We start from the raw sequence: 13,632 nt of genomic DNA, 5'->3' as shown, positions 1-13,632 counted from the left end.
TAGCTCTGGTGCATTCCCACCGCTAAGTGAAATTAATAAAAATCGCCTGCACCAAAAACGTCAATGCGTCTGCGCAATGTACATAATTTGTTTAATTAATTACGCCAACACATTTTCATTGCTGGTTTATTGGGCAATTCTCGTTTGGCTGATGAGCGGTGATGTGATTTTTCACATAAAATGGCAAAAAAAAAGACAAATGGAGACTCGCACTGAAACTATAACAGCCATTGAAAGCCGAACGGATTTGGCAGCTTTCGAAAGATTCAGACATCGTCAAAGTGGAAGTGGATGCTGCACAGATGTTGCTGCTGCACTGATGCTGCTGCTGCTGCTGCTGCTGCCGCTGCTGCATCAGCAACATTCTCAGCTTGCCCCAAGGCCACTGGCATTCTGTCTGCATACGCTGACTCAAGATCTGGTATTGAGGATCTGCGGCGTTTTGTGAGTGGCAAGTTATGGTTGCAACTGATTCTGACCAGAAATGCTATGCGATCAAAGTTCAATACTCCACTGGAGAGGAATAATGAATAATTTACAGCAGACCAGTCAGGCATTGCCAAACATGCAAGTGATTGTGGAACAATTAACCAATTTGTTTCGGCTCAATAAAGTGGAAGCGAACGTTAAGCTAATATATAAAAAGTTATACCCGGCTACAGCATCAAAACTATCATCATCATCATCATCACAATCTGATGCGAGTGGCAGCCATGGGAAAGAGTTTCCAAGCTGGAAAAGTGTCGATGCCGACAAACCCCAAGGACGCTGGCTTATAAAACAAATAAAGCGAAATGTATTATACTCGTACAAAATATTACTTACCCTTACCGCAGTTTGACATAAATGCCAATTTAAATGCTGCAAAACGCATAAATCAACAACGAGCGTCTAGCTCTTTCGTACACTGAAAGAATCTGCTATCTGCTTGAAGGGCTGCTTTTTCTAAAGTTTGAAGTTACTACTTTTAAAAAATATATAAATTACATGTATCGTAAAATATCTTTATCAGTTGTAGTTTGGTTCAAATGGAACGTAATGTAGTTGCATGAGCTCAAAGTTTTTTCTCGAGTGTACTTGCTGTTGTGTCGCTAAAAGTTGCTGCTGTTGCGGGCTGATGTTGCTTTTGTGCCTTGGCGTTGTTGTCGTGTTTTTGGCAAACAAACGATCAACAAGTGGCGCTCCTCAAAAACGTTTTTGTGCAAAAATATTTGCTGGCAAAACGAAGAAGACCCATCGATGGGCAGAGTTTTTGGAAAAATGTAATGTTGCTGCTGCGGCTGCATGGTGACAAAAGCCGCCGTCTAATTGAATTAACATAAAATAAAAGTTGTCTTGGCAAAGCGCAAGCTCAACATCCTGGTCAGTAAGCTAGCCATAGCATTGGCCATTTGGCATTTGGCTCAGAATCTCTGGCCAGAATAATCACGAACAATGAAGACTGAACGGCGGAAAGCTCATTAACATGATTACAATGAAGATTCGACTGCATAATAATTCACACATATTCCGGCATTACGAAAAGTGCATTTGTATGGGCATGCAATTAGTCACAGAGACCGCAGCATCTGCAAGTTGGAGATCCGAATTCTTTACCGCCCGCCGACGCCACCGCTCGTCCCATTCATTCCCATAATTTAGCAAATATTTTTTTATTTTTTATTATTTATTTTCCCATTTTGCCTCTATGTACACGGCATAGCAACTGCATTGGTTATAACATTTTCTCACGTTTCGTCGTGCAGATTTCGGCACAAGTTGCGCCTTGGTGTGGCCGATCCAATGCCTGGGATGGCATAGTATGAGATCTCGGTTGGCAGTTGCAGTGTGGTGGCTCCACAGTTCCATGCCTCCATGCCTCCATGGCACTATGGTACCATGGTGATAATGATGATGGTGGCGAGGTCGCTGGATCGGCGGAGGCGGGCGACTAATGCACATTTTATGCAAATTTCGAATGCGCGATCCCCGTGTTTTGGGTTTGCTTATGGCAGCTTAAGTCGGTTTACGAGTGCCAGTAAATGCAATTTAGAATGCTTGAATCTATTGACTGTCAATAGGCGCAGATATTAAACCTGTTTGCCTATATGCCTAACATATGTAGATCGCAAACTAAATTCTTAAATTATATTTAGGTTTTCAACACCACATAATATTTATAGCAATTAATTAATATATAGCAATTCTTGCTTTAAATTCAGAATGATGCAGCACCTTAATTAATTTTATATTAATTGGGTAAGATCTAGTCAATTTTGTTCTGAGAATGACTACAAATTAGAATTAAACCAGTTCACGCATGTCTTAATACAATACATTCGAGACGGAAAAAATAATTAAATTATATGACTTGTCAGATATCTATAAAACCCGACACATAAATAACTCTTTATAATGCTATGCCTATTAACAAAAGTTCTAGTTAGAAAAGATCTCTTACAACAGATTAAAAGCAAGTTCGTTGCCTAAGTCATTCGTTTTTATGGAGACTTTTTGCGTTTCTCTTGCATATTTTCAAATGTGCCGCATCACGGCAATGCGTCAAATTAGCCAGGCAGTCCGCTCACTGACCACTATCCGACTGCCTGACTGACCCATTCCAATCCAATCCCAGCGAGCGCCGCTGAGCTTTGATTTCGCAAGCGCCGTCGCATCCATAAAACTGTAAATTGCACAGCTGCGTCTCCGTCTCCATTTGCGGCTGTCGCTGCCACGTGCAATCCCCGAATCCGAATATGAGTCGGAGTCCCCATCCCAATCTCAGGCAGCCAATGCGAAATTATATGTGTGTAAATACATTTATATGTACCTATGCAATTTCTTATTATGAGCGGTACGCTGCCAAAGGTTTTCCAAGAGCTGCACTTTATCAACGGGAAAATCTGCTGGCAGCCCATGCTCATTGCTGCACAATTACTCAACGACCTGGGTTTCCAATTCCCGCTCGAGTCCCAATCGCAATCCTCGGCACTCGTTAGTGCACGCAGAAAAAAAACTATAGCAAGCGAAAAAGAAATAAAGGTGAATCCAATTGAATCAAGTTCAAAATTATTTGTAGCATGTTCTGAAGCTAATTTCTTAACTGTGTGTTCGTATAGTTTCATTATTTAAATTAGTATAAGATTGATTTTAAAATATTACAGTTTTTTCTTTCTGTGAAGTTTGCACTATCTGTTGAATGGTTTTTTTGGCATTTTTTGGCGCGTTGCTGGTGGGATGGATGGGATGGGATCGAGAGTCGAGAGTCTGTTCAGGCGCATCTTCAGCTTAATTGAATTTTAGCTGCTGCTGCAGCTTCTGCTGCTGTTGGTGAATGCATTTTCCACCGGCTCCCACACGTTGTGCAAATGCTTTCGGCACTTTTACTGCACATCGGGCTTACATAATGAGTAAAAATTAAATAATTTACCCAGCCAATGGATTCTGGCGTGTACTGTAGCTTGTAGCTGCCAGGTGGAACACCGAATTCGTGTCTTTGTCGGCAAGCACATTCATCAATGTCAGGCGTTGAGTCCGAGGCCATTTGAGTTTCGAATAGATGGGTATTTAATTGAAAGCGCCCGCTAATTAGAATCCAATACGCTTAGATGCTGTGTAATGCCAAGCGATGGATCGTGTCGGACCTCATCTTCCAATAACAATTGGGACTTGGGCATCTGGCACTTCCTTATTGCTGGCCTTTCCCACGCAGAGGGATCGCGTGAGTCATTGCCACACACAGGAGTTGGATCGCAAGGCGAACAAACATTTATTACAAACAGCATTACAGCTCTTGCACAATCGCAATCGGCAGCAAATTAGAAAGATGGCGGCCACTTCCCACAGCTTTTTTGGCAGATGGCTCCGCTCCGCTCCATACCACACAGGGTTGAAAGTCATCCTCCAGTTGACATTTTTTCGCCAGCTGCTGATCTGCATGACTTTGGCTGCCTGGCCTTTTTCCGGCAGGCAACCTCAACTTTGAAATGCCAAGCTGCCAGCTTAGTGCAGTTTGGCGCACTTCAGTTCAGTTCCAGGTGACATGACAGCTTGAGGTTGCTTGCTAGCCATCTTTCCTGGGCAGCAAATATGGAAAATCTAAGCAGCAACGCCCAAGATCCGCCAAAGATCTGGCCAAAAGTAGCAGGCGTGTAAATTCCCACACTGCAGCAAATGCCGTCAGCCTAACCGTCACCCGGAGTCCCCCATCCATGGGGCTCCATGCCACACTCACCCATATACACATAACCGGATTGGCGGTGGCACCGCGACTTTTGCCCCGACATGGCAGCCGCGGCAGCAACGGCAGATGGGGCAGCAAATGACAAAGCCCCGCCACGGCTATGACATAATACCCAGCGGAAGATGCAACCAACGAGCTTGGTGCACCAAGTGCACTGCAAAAATCAAGAACATCATATTGTTCGAGAAGGAAATAAATTTGAAGTAAGATTTTAATAACCTAGAATATTTGTAAGGATATGTCGAATTCGGAAACCAGAGAAAAGGCTCATGTGGGCTACCAAAGAAGTTTTTTATTTTGTTGTACTTTTGATCAAATTTATTTGTAAAATCTAAACCTCTCTTTGTTCATCTACTTTTTTCCTCAGTGTACAGCGGGTGTAATTGATGTGGGGTCGTTGGTCGGGCGGGGGAGTGCTTGCCCATAATCATGAGCGGGCCCTGCGGCCAGCTGACGTAAGTGATGAGCGCCAACGACTCCTGCCAGGCGGTGCATCGCGTACAATGCAACCAAGTAAGTGTCATATGGTCACACGTTGCGTATGCGTAATTTGCGTTAAGCATACGACAGCGAGCCGCAACCAAATAAGCAGCAGAACCAAGAAGCGGTGGAAAAACAAGCACAAAACCGAACAGCAGACGACCACGAAGATGCGAGACGAAGCTGGAACGCTGATGCGCTGCTTGCGTCGACGACGCACAGTAGTTAAAATATACAAAATATACTTTAAGAAAGAAACTTAACCTTTCAACTATATGTATTAACATTTTAAGAAATCTAAACCAACAAGATGTTAAAATTCTATTAAAACGTAAGCTTTAATTTAACTCTTAAATACCTTAAATATTTATATTTACCTATTAAATACGTATGATTTCATAAATACAAATGCTTATATTAATCTTTAAAACGTTTGTAGTTTAATGGATGTATTGTATTTCAGTTTAGATCATCGGGATGGGATAAATTAGATTATCACACATTTTTGCCCCACTGTGCACCAGTGCGGCTGCTGCCTTGGAAGCAGCGCCCCGATGGGCTCCAAGTGGTTTTCCTTTCGCTTTCAGAAATCATTTCGCTTCGACAACGTGAACGATAAAGTCACAGATCGCGCATCGCGAGCCCGCTCTGCCCGCTGAACTCGCCTGGTTCGCCTGTCTCCTCCGGTCGGTTGTTGGTTGCTCCTCAGTGGATGTGGTTGGTGGTTGCTGGCTGGTGGTTCTGCTGTGACTCTGTGTTTTCCGCTGTTTGCCCAGCCAAGTGCGGCGGAGGCAGACGTCTTCAACGTCTCGCTGCACCTTCTAAATGGGCTTTCCGTAGTTTTCGCACCTTGCGAAACACATTTCGTACGCATTTACATACAAGATCGAAGTTTGAAGAATTTTGCCCTGCTGTCTGCTCATTTCCTACATGACGGACAACTTTTTATGGCGATGATTTTCGCGTTGAGTTAGTGAAAAAAAGAAGCAAAAATACAAAACAAAAAAAAAAAACAAAGTAACAAAGAAGCAAAAATCTTGTGCAGTGGGGAGTTTTGCAATCAAATCCCTTTCAATACTCATAAGATTTCTGGTGTTGTGCCCTCTTGTTTTGCAGTGCGATCCATGTGAAAATCGACATTTAGTATCAGCTTAATTGCTCTGGATTACTTATTGGATATCATCCTGATTTTGGATTATAAAAACTAATACAACATGCTGAGCATTATAAATGCAATGATTGCCTTCCTCCTGGGTGAGTAAAAGTTTGAATCTCAAAAAGGATATTATTTTAAGCAGTTGGATTAAGCAGTTAAATTTTAATTAAATTTTTTTAACTACATCATTACAAAATTAAGGTGACGTTTTTTTTTAATCTTAAATACTTTAAAAAATATTTTTCTATTTCATAATGTACATGTTCAAAGAAGGGTTAGGATTTATTAAACTACATTTGAATTGTGTCAAAATTTTCCCTTTTATGTTTTCCCTCTAAGTAAATGTAATTTTAAATATAAAAAAATATAAGCTTAACCCTAAGCAATTTCGTAGATTAGAAAACAGGCATCAACTTTAAGAAAAACGTAGAAATTCGATTTCGATTGAGTACAAAATTTCCAAACGTTTTTCTAACTAAAAACTATGTTTTGCTTTTTGTGATCCCATTTGCTGACGATCACCTTCTCTACATAAATGATAGCATATCGGTAAAAAAAAAAAAAAAATCGCATGCTCATTAGGTTTTGTTTTTGAACACATGAAATACAGATACAGTGCGCTGCTTCAAGGTCCATCGCGAAAGAAATTAATGGGATTCAATGGGTTTCATATCGATCACATTTGAAATCAAGCGTAATTCGCTTGGCAGCCCCTGCAGCAGGCAAAAATGAAGACAAGGCTGAGAAATGGCAATTACGGCTAAGAGTGGGTCATCAGTAAACATAATTACCATACTGTAGATTATATTTTTTCAGTGAGAGCTTGAGTGGGACAACGCCCAGCACAGTGGCTTGAGGGGATTTGAACTGCGTGAGAGCTTAGGTCGGCCCAAAGTTTTGACCAATTTGTAGGTTCAGCTCAGCAACCAAGCAATTGAAATCGAAATCGAACAATCTACAATGGATGGGGGTAACAAAAGAGCTGCCTGGGATGCCTTTGCCAGTGCCCCATGCCATCTGCCCAGTCATAGTTCACTGCCAAACAATAGGCTGCTTTGCTGGGGTGGAAAGTTGGGTTTGAAATTCACTTGAATTAAATGCGAATCAGAGTCGAGTTTCGGCCACAGCGTCTTTCTTTCTTCGAACTGTGCTGGATGGCTTGTTTTCTCTTTGTTTTGCATTTTGGGTTTCCTTTACCAATTTTTTTTTTTTTTTTTTTTGGCATGATAAATGGGGGCGCACTGGGGGATTATGCAACCTGCGACTGCAATTTGCAGCCGTAGAAGAGGAGCTTTGTTCTGCAGTTTGCCATGACAATTACACTTGCCTTAATTGCAGCGAAACCATCTTCCGCTGTCTGCAGAACAGAAGCTTCGAAGAATAAAAAAATATATGCAAAAAAAAAAAGATATGTCTAAATGTATATAAAAAGCCATAGACAACAATGATACATTGTTCAATCTCAGGGTAATTAGGCAGACCCCTGAGTCTGTTTTGCTTTTAATGCCCAATGTACACATGTCCGACAAGCGTAATCCGTAAATTTGATTGACTTGGCATTTTAATTGAGCGACCCCTATGTGCCCAGTAGATCCAGTGGATCCGTTTGTGACCACAGCGATCGCATATCGTTCGGCTGGCCAAAATGTTAATGATGTCGCTCGCCATCGCAAATACCAATCGATGCTCCGAAAAAGTAAATAAAAAGCGGTCCCAAGCACTCACAGAACCGAGTTAGTAGCTCCACAGCCTTGGACCGCAGCAAGTGCTCCGGCACACATAAATCACGAGCTCGTCTCGCAGTTGTAAGCGAAAGTGATGCGGCCCGAAGGTCACTTGACCACCAGGGCACCAGGCACCATCACCAGCAGCATCGTCTCGATCGGCACCAGCATCTGTTCCCACTAAATACCCATTCGACTCGATTCTGGCCCCACTTGAGGTGCCGTTTGAAGAGCAGACCTAACCGGATCACGATTTCTGACTTCTTTATATTGTTTCCACTCTTGCAGCAACGACACTTTGCAGTGGATACGGATACGCGCAGGCCCAGTTGCTCGACGAGGACGACGACCTGGCCTTCGGAAGGCCCTGGCCCACCTACAGCCTACAGAACATGCCCAAGACGCAGTTCACCTGCCACGACAAGATCCTGGGTGGCTACTATGCCGATCCGGAGACCCAGTGCCAGATGTTCCACGTCTGCGTCAAGCTGCCCGGAGTGGGGGTGAGTAATGTTGTGCCCAGGTGCAAGTGCTTCTGGTTGAGATCAAGGCAGCAGTGGCTCATGTAGCAAACGACATTGGCATAGAAATGATATATTTAATATGGGTACTAAATACTACCTTTTTTTGACAATAATATTTTCTACAGAATCAAAATGAAAATACTTTACAAATTTCAATATATGGTTTATTGATCAAAAATTACCACCTAAATGACAAACTTACATTAACCTACAATTTTAAGATTTTATAAAGAGATACGCACAGATTAAGCAGACAATATAGAATTTTTGATGTAGGCAAATTTGATAGTGCGAATTTTTTGATGCAACCTATCACAGCGTAAAACTGGCGGGAAAAACGAAAGACTTAGGCAACAAACTTGCCGACAGCCATTGGCTCGGTTCCGTCGCGCCAGCTAAATGGCAAAGTGGCACAGTCAGATGCGATGCACTGCGGAATGTGTGAGATGGCTCCAAATGGTTCGTGACTGGTCCGGATAGCCGGATGGCTTTGGTGCTGGCAAAACCTGAAGAAGAAGACGGTTGACTGGCTGACCTTTAAGCGGGGGTTTCGCTGGGAGCCGAGTGCAAAGTACTACAAACTAGGGTCTTCCACCGGATTCGTCTGCGAATGGAGCTCATCTGCATCCTTCTGCGGAAGACGCGATGTTTTCCGGTGCAACCATCGTTGAGTTGCCTGGCATAGGGAATCGAACAATTTGGTCAGCTGGCGAAGCTGTCTTTGCTCATTATACTGGATATCCAACCTTTGACGTTCCCACATTTCCTGGAACTTGTCCGTGTACTCGGCGATTTTGTCCTGGAATTTTCGCGTTTGATCTCTCAATTCCATGTGAATGGATAGCATGAGATTGCTCTGCATATTCAGTTGACTGTTCTTTTGGTCAAGTTGCTGCTCCAAGTGGCAGTTTCTCTCCGTCAAATAATCTATGTCCATCTGAAGGCCCTTTAGCTTTTTAATGGACATTTCTGCTTCTGAGCGAATTGCCAGCATTTTCTGTTCAACTTTTTGCTCAAAATCTCCATCCGAAATGTCCTCCTCAGAGCTATCACTCGCTTCAAGGCTTTCCAGAAATCGCTCTAGCTCTTCCTTGTCCACAACTATTCCTAAAGCCTTGTTCCTTAGACAGCGATATTTAGCCCGCTCCTGCCTTAACAGTCGTCTCCACACTTCGTCGGGCAAACTGGCATTGGAGTTGGACGAGGGAGTGGGAGCCGGTGTCACCGGGTCGTCTTTTCCCTCCGGTGGATCTGCGTAGTTGATTATCACCGTCCTGCTCCCGTTGCCCATTAGTTGATTGAGTAGCCTTGTCAGTCGAATGTTATAGTACCGTATGTGCGTCTTCGGGCTGTTGGCCAGTACCTGGAACAAACTGATAAGCGTGTCCAGGGGCGTGTCCGATTCGAGTGGCGGCGAATCCTCCGTCAGTTGCTGCAGGTGGACCAGCTGCAGTCTACCGCAACATTTCCGCAACTGATCGCCATTCGTCTGCTTCACATGGACGGTGAAGATCAGGTGTGGGCAATCGCCGCCCTCAGCCACCTTGTCCATGACCCTCGCGATATAGGCGTGTACCCCGTGGGACGTGGCCACAAAGTGATCTCGGGTCGTCCGGCGATTGCAACCCTTGAGGTTCACCACCAGGTCGTTCGTCTCCCCGTTCAGTTGGACGTAACGCACCGAAACGTGAACTTCCATGTTCGTCTCCAACTCGTAGATGCGGGTGAAGAGCTCGTTCAAAATGCGGCTGACCACATCCGACGGATCGGCTCCATGGTTAAATGGTATCCTGCCACAGCTGAAGACTGTGCTGATGCGTCCACCGAGGACCTGATCAAGCACTTCGCTGATTGCCTCCGCGCTTACTTCCAGTTGCAAGTCAGTGGGAGATGTCAAGAGTTTGCGGAACAGATAGACCCTCATCTCACCGGGATGAGGGCACTTTATCTCCGGGCTGCATAACATAAAAGGAAAAGGAACAATCAAACGGAATAAGATAAACGAGTTTTGTGCGCGGCTGTGATGTGTATGTTTTTACTATTTTTTTTTTTAAGATAGAATGGACGCTAGCCTGTCAATTAGCCTACTGTTCACAGTACTGGCACCGTAGATCCATCGAGAACCAGATCGAGAACGTTCACTTCTCGCTGCCTGCGACGCTTCCCTGCGGCCAAGCCAAATGCCAAGTGCCAAGTGGAAATGCCAAAGTTTGCGGCAGGCCACCGATCGCTTCTGGTTACTGTGGCATTCAAGTCGCCTCACAAGGAAGCCACTGATTGGATATGTGCATCTACACTGCTGATCAATAAAAGAAACTTTTCAATTAATTTGTTACTATTTCAGCGGGTTACAGTATGTCAACGTCTCTGAAATTGGAAAACGTAAAGTTTTTTATGATTTATTGGTATCTTTAGTGCTGTTGAAATATTTCTTATTTTTATATCAATGATTCTTTTTTTTCAATTGCAATGTTTTCGAGTTTTGGCCCAGTTTAGACTGACTTGGTTTAAAGTTAACAAGCTGCAGCTGCTGCCTAGTTCTTGGCCTTAATGCTTTATTTTTTGGCTTAATCGAATTCACTTTAACATTGAATTTTGCATGTTGCTCTGCCAATCTAATGGTGCTGTTTTTGGTGCTTTTGATGCTTTCGCTGTATTTTGCGCAGCTCCTTCATCGAAGAGCTAATCCGTTTGTCCAACAGGTGCAGGACTATCGATTCCTCTGTCCCAACACAACGGCCTTCGACCAGGAGCTGCAAATCTGCGCCAATTGGTTGGATGTGGACTGCGACAAGGCAACCTCCTTCTACGACAATGGCCACCTCAACGATCTATATCGCAACGGAGACGAGAGCAAATCTGCCAACGAAGAGGAGGCAACCTTCCACCTTCAACGCGCCGAAACGGGTAAGTGCTAGATTTATACCAAACAAAAATTAAGTTAAATAGGTATCGAATAGTATAGTATTATTCGACGGAAATGACAGCCATGACTCGAGGTTATTTTATAAAGAGATATCTTTAATTGCAGGCGATATACGTCGCTCTAAGGAGAACCACAATAATAACAATATTAACAACAATCGTGGAGCGGACCAAAAACCACGCCATCGCCACAATTATGCCCAGACAGGTGGCAGCTCTAGTTCCAGCTCCAGTCCCAAATTGGAGATCACGCAATCCACCAAGCGACCCATTTCCACCTATTACACGCCGACCACTTTGGGCAGCACCACCACATCCACTACATCGACCACAACCACGACGGAACGCAGCTATTACAACAATAATTACAACAACAATTACAGCAACAATGACGACTCGAAGCGTAAGAAACAATATGGTCTTGGGTTGCAGTGCCCAAAAATTAATCACGATCCCATCCACAGAAGATTTAGACGATATCTTCAAGGGTTCACACAGCTCGCACTTCTTCTCCAACCGCCACGGGGGTCGGGAATACGACGAGGAACCCAGCCGGCCCAAGCCCAACGACTTTTCGGATTACCAGCGCAAGACGACCCGGGTCACGCCCACGCGCGGTGTTCAACGTCCAACTTCCGGTTCGAGTAGTCCGATTCCATCCAGCACCGCTGCTCCCAGCACGACCAAGTCCCTGAAGAAGATCACCCTGCATGCCACCTTCAACACGGACTTCCTGGATAGCTCTTCGCATACCAAGAGTCCATCTTACAGCGCGGTCACCACTCCGCGGCCCAGCAGCAGCATCACCAGTCGCTTCAGCTTCGGTTCCAATGACTTTTCCACCCAGGAAAGGATTCAGCCGACCACCTATAATCCCAATAACGGTGCCTATCGCTTCAAGACCACCTCGCCACCCGCCAGTTCCACAAAGGTGACGGGTAAGGGAGTCCAGGACTTTGAGAAGCGTAGCAAGCCTACATCGGCGGCTGTGCGGAAACAGAAGCTGGGTCCCCAGGAGTCCAACTTCATCAACCAAAACGAGTTTGTGGATTTATCGAAAAGCACCAAGCTGCAGCAGCCACAACCCTTCCAGGTGGCCCAGACTAAGCCCAACCAATTGGAACCACATTACCAGCGACACAAGCCACAGGTGACCCGAGTTGGTGGCCAGGAGCCAGCTCCCTTCTCCGCACCAAGTTCCAAGCCGCGTTCCTTCACCAGCCGTGGAAGCATCACCTACAAGGCCACCACCGAGCGTTATGTTGACCAAGAGCTGTACTATCCCACCACCAGTTCCACAACCAGGGCCAAGGAGGCCTACACACCCACAACCTTCCGGCCTACCACCTATAAGAAACCGTACGAGCAGAGCTATCAGAGTCAGCAAACCCATCGACCCACCCAGGCGGCCACCAAAAAGGCGGCACATTCGGTGACCTCAGCTCCACCCACTACCACCAATCCGCATGCCAATGTGGATGAGGACGATGGACAGTACCATCCGGAGCTGTACGAAAACGACTTCCCTCGCAATCGCATCCGGTTCCTGCGCAACCGATCCACCAGCTCGACTACCTCGACCACAAGTGCTCCGGTGGTTTCCAGCAGACAACCACATGGCTTTCAGCAGGCACATCATCATCTGAAGAGCCAACAGCAATCCGTCTACCAAAAGGAGCGTGAGCGGGAACGGGAACGTGAGCGGGAATCAGACCTCAGCGACGAGGATGAGCTCTTCAAGACCGCTCAGTCACTGAACTTTGGAGCGGCCAGCATTAACAAATTGAGGGCGGACATCTACAAGGCGGAGAAGACCTCACAGCAGTACAACTCGCAGTACAGTCCGCAGCTGGCATCTAGTCCGCAGGCCAGCAGTAGCAGCAGCAGCAGCACTAGCACCACCAGTACCACAACTAGCACCACCACGACCACCACTCGACGTCCTCCGACCACTGTCAGAACCACCACTACCACCTTTACAACAAGTGCACCACCCGTGGAGACCAAGAAGTCGGTTAAGAGCAAAAAGGAGCAGCAGCAGCTGGAGAAGAAGGACCGTCCAGCTGGCAAGAGGCCACCGCATGCAGACGAGGACACCAGCTACGATTACGCCTACTACGACACGGACTGAGCGGCAATCCTGCCCAGGACTCGCACTAACTACTTGCATAACCACACCCGATAGCCCATTTCCGGACCACACATAATCCCCCAAATATATAGGTGCCACAGTATTTTAAAGAGAAATCCTTCCAAGAATAGCATGCTCATCAGAATTCCACACTCCATTTGCGTATATATCTTACTTACGAACCGCTTGACACCCATTAACACTCGCGTACATTCATTCAATCCGTTTCAGATGCGTTCTAATGAATTTCCATGCGTGTATCTAGTTATTTAAATAAAAAGAATATATTGTTAAATTGAAGCGAATTGGCAGCGAAAACCGTATCGAGGACCGGCTGGGGAATGTTTTCAGAAATTCCATTGAACTATTTTATACAATATTCAATGAATTCACTACGAAATTATATTAGTCTTAAGTTTTCTTGTAAATAAAATGATATGTAATTCGTAAACAAAATTGTTTGATATTTT

At 45.1% G+C, this 13,632-nt stretch overlaps 2 protein-coding genes across 5 annotated transcripts; one reads left to right on the top strand and one right to left on the bottom strand.

The window, feature by feature from the left end:
* The first annotated feature begins 5,290 nt into the window (after positions 1 to 5,290).
* On the top strand, positions 5,291 to 13,610 carry CG13643 (uncharacterized protein). 4 transcript variants are annotated; one of them, NM_001276009.1, is made up of 6 exons: positions 5,291 to 5,388; positions 5,819 to 5,956; positions 7,871 to 8,085; positions 10,809 to 11,013; positions 11,138 to 11,434; positions 11,499 to 13,610. In NM_001276009.1, the coding sequence occupies exons 2-6, from the start codon at positions 5,917 to 5,919 to the stop codon at positions 13,160 to 13,162; spliced, it is 2,421 nt and encodes an 806-aa protein (NP_001262938.1). In that variant the 5' UTR covers positions 5,291 to 5,388; positions 5,819 to 5,916; the 3' UTR covers positions 13,163 to 13,610. The 4 variants fall into 4 exon arrangements, with proteins under 4 accessions (NP_001262938.1, NP_001262936.1, NP_001262937.1 ...); NM_001276007.1 differs by having other exon boundaries at positions 11,496 to 13,610; NM_001276008.1 differs by having other exon boundaries at positions 10,773 to 11,013; positions 11,496 to 13,610.
* On the bottom strand, positions 8,247 to 10,179 carry CG10845 (uncharacterized protein). Its single transcript, NM_143052.2, has one exon. It carries the CDS (start codon positions 10,070 to 10,072, stop codon positions 8,681 to 8,683), a length of 1,392 nt encoding a protein of 463 aa, NP_651309.2. The 5' UTR covers positions 10,073 to 10,179; the 3' UTR covers positions 8,247 to 8,680.
* Positions 13,611 to 13,632: the final 22 nt, after the last annotated feature.

Source organism: Drosophila melanogaster, chromosome 3R (genome assembly GCF_000001215.4).
Source record: "Drosophila melanogaster chromosome 3R".
Classification (NCBI taxonomy): Eukaryota; Metazoa; Arthropoda; class Insecta; order Diptera; family Drosophilidae; genus Drosophila; species Drosophila melanogaster.
Note: the sequence above shows the minus strand (reverse complement) of the source record. Positions and strands in the feature narration are given on the sequence as shown.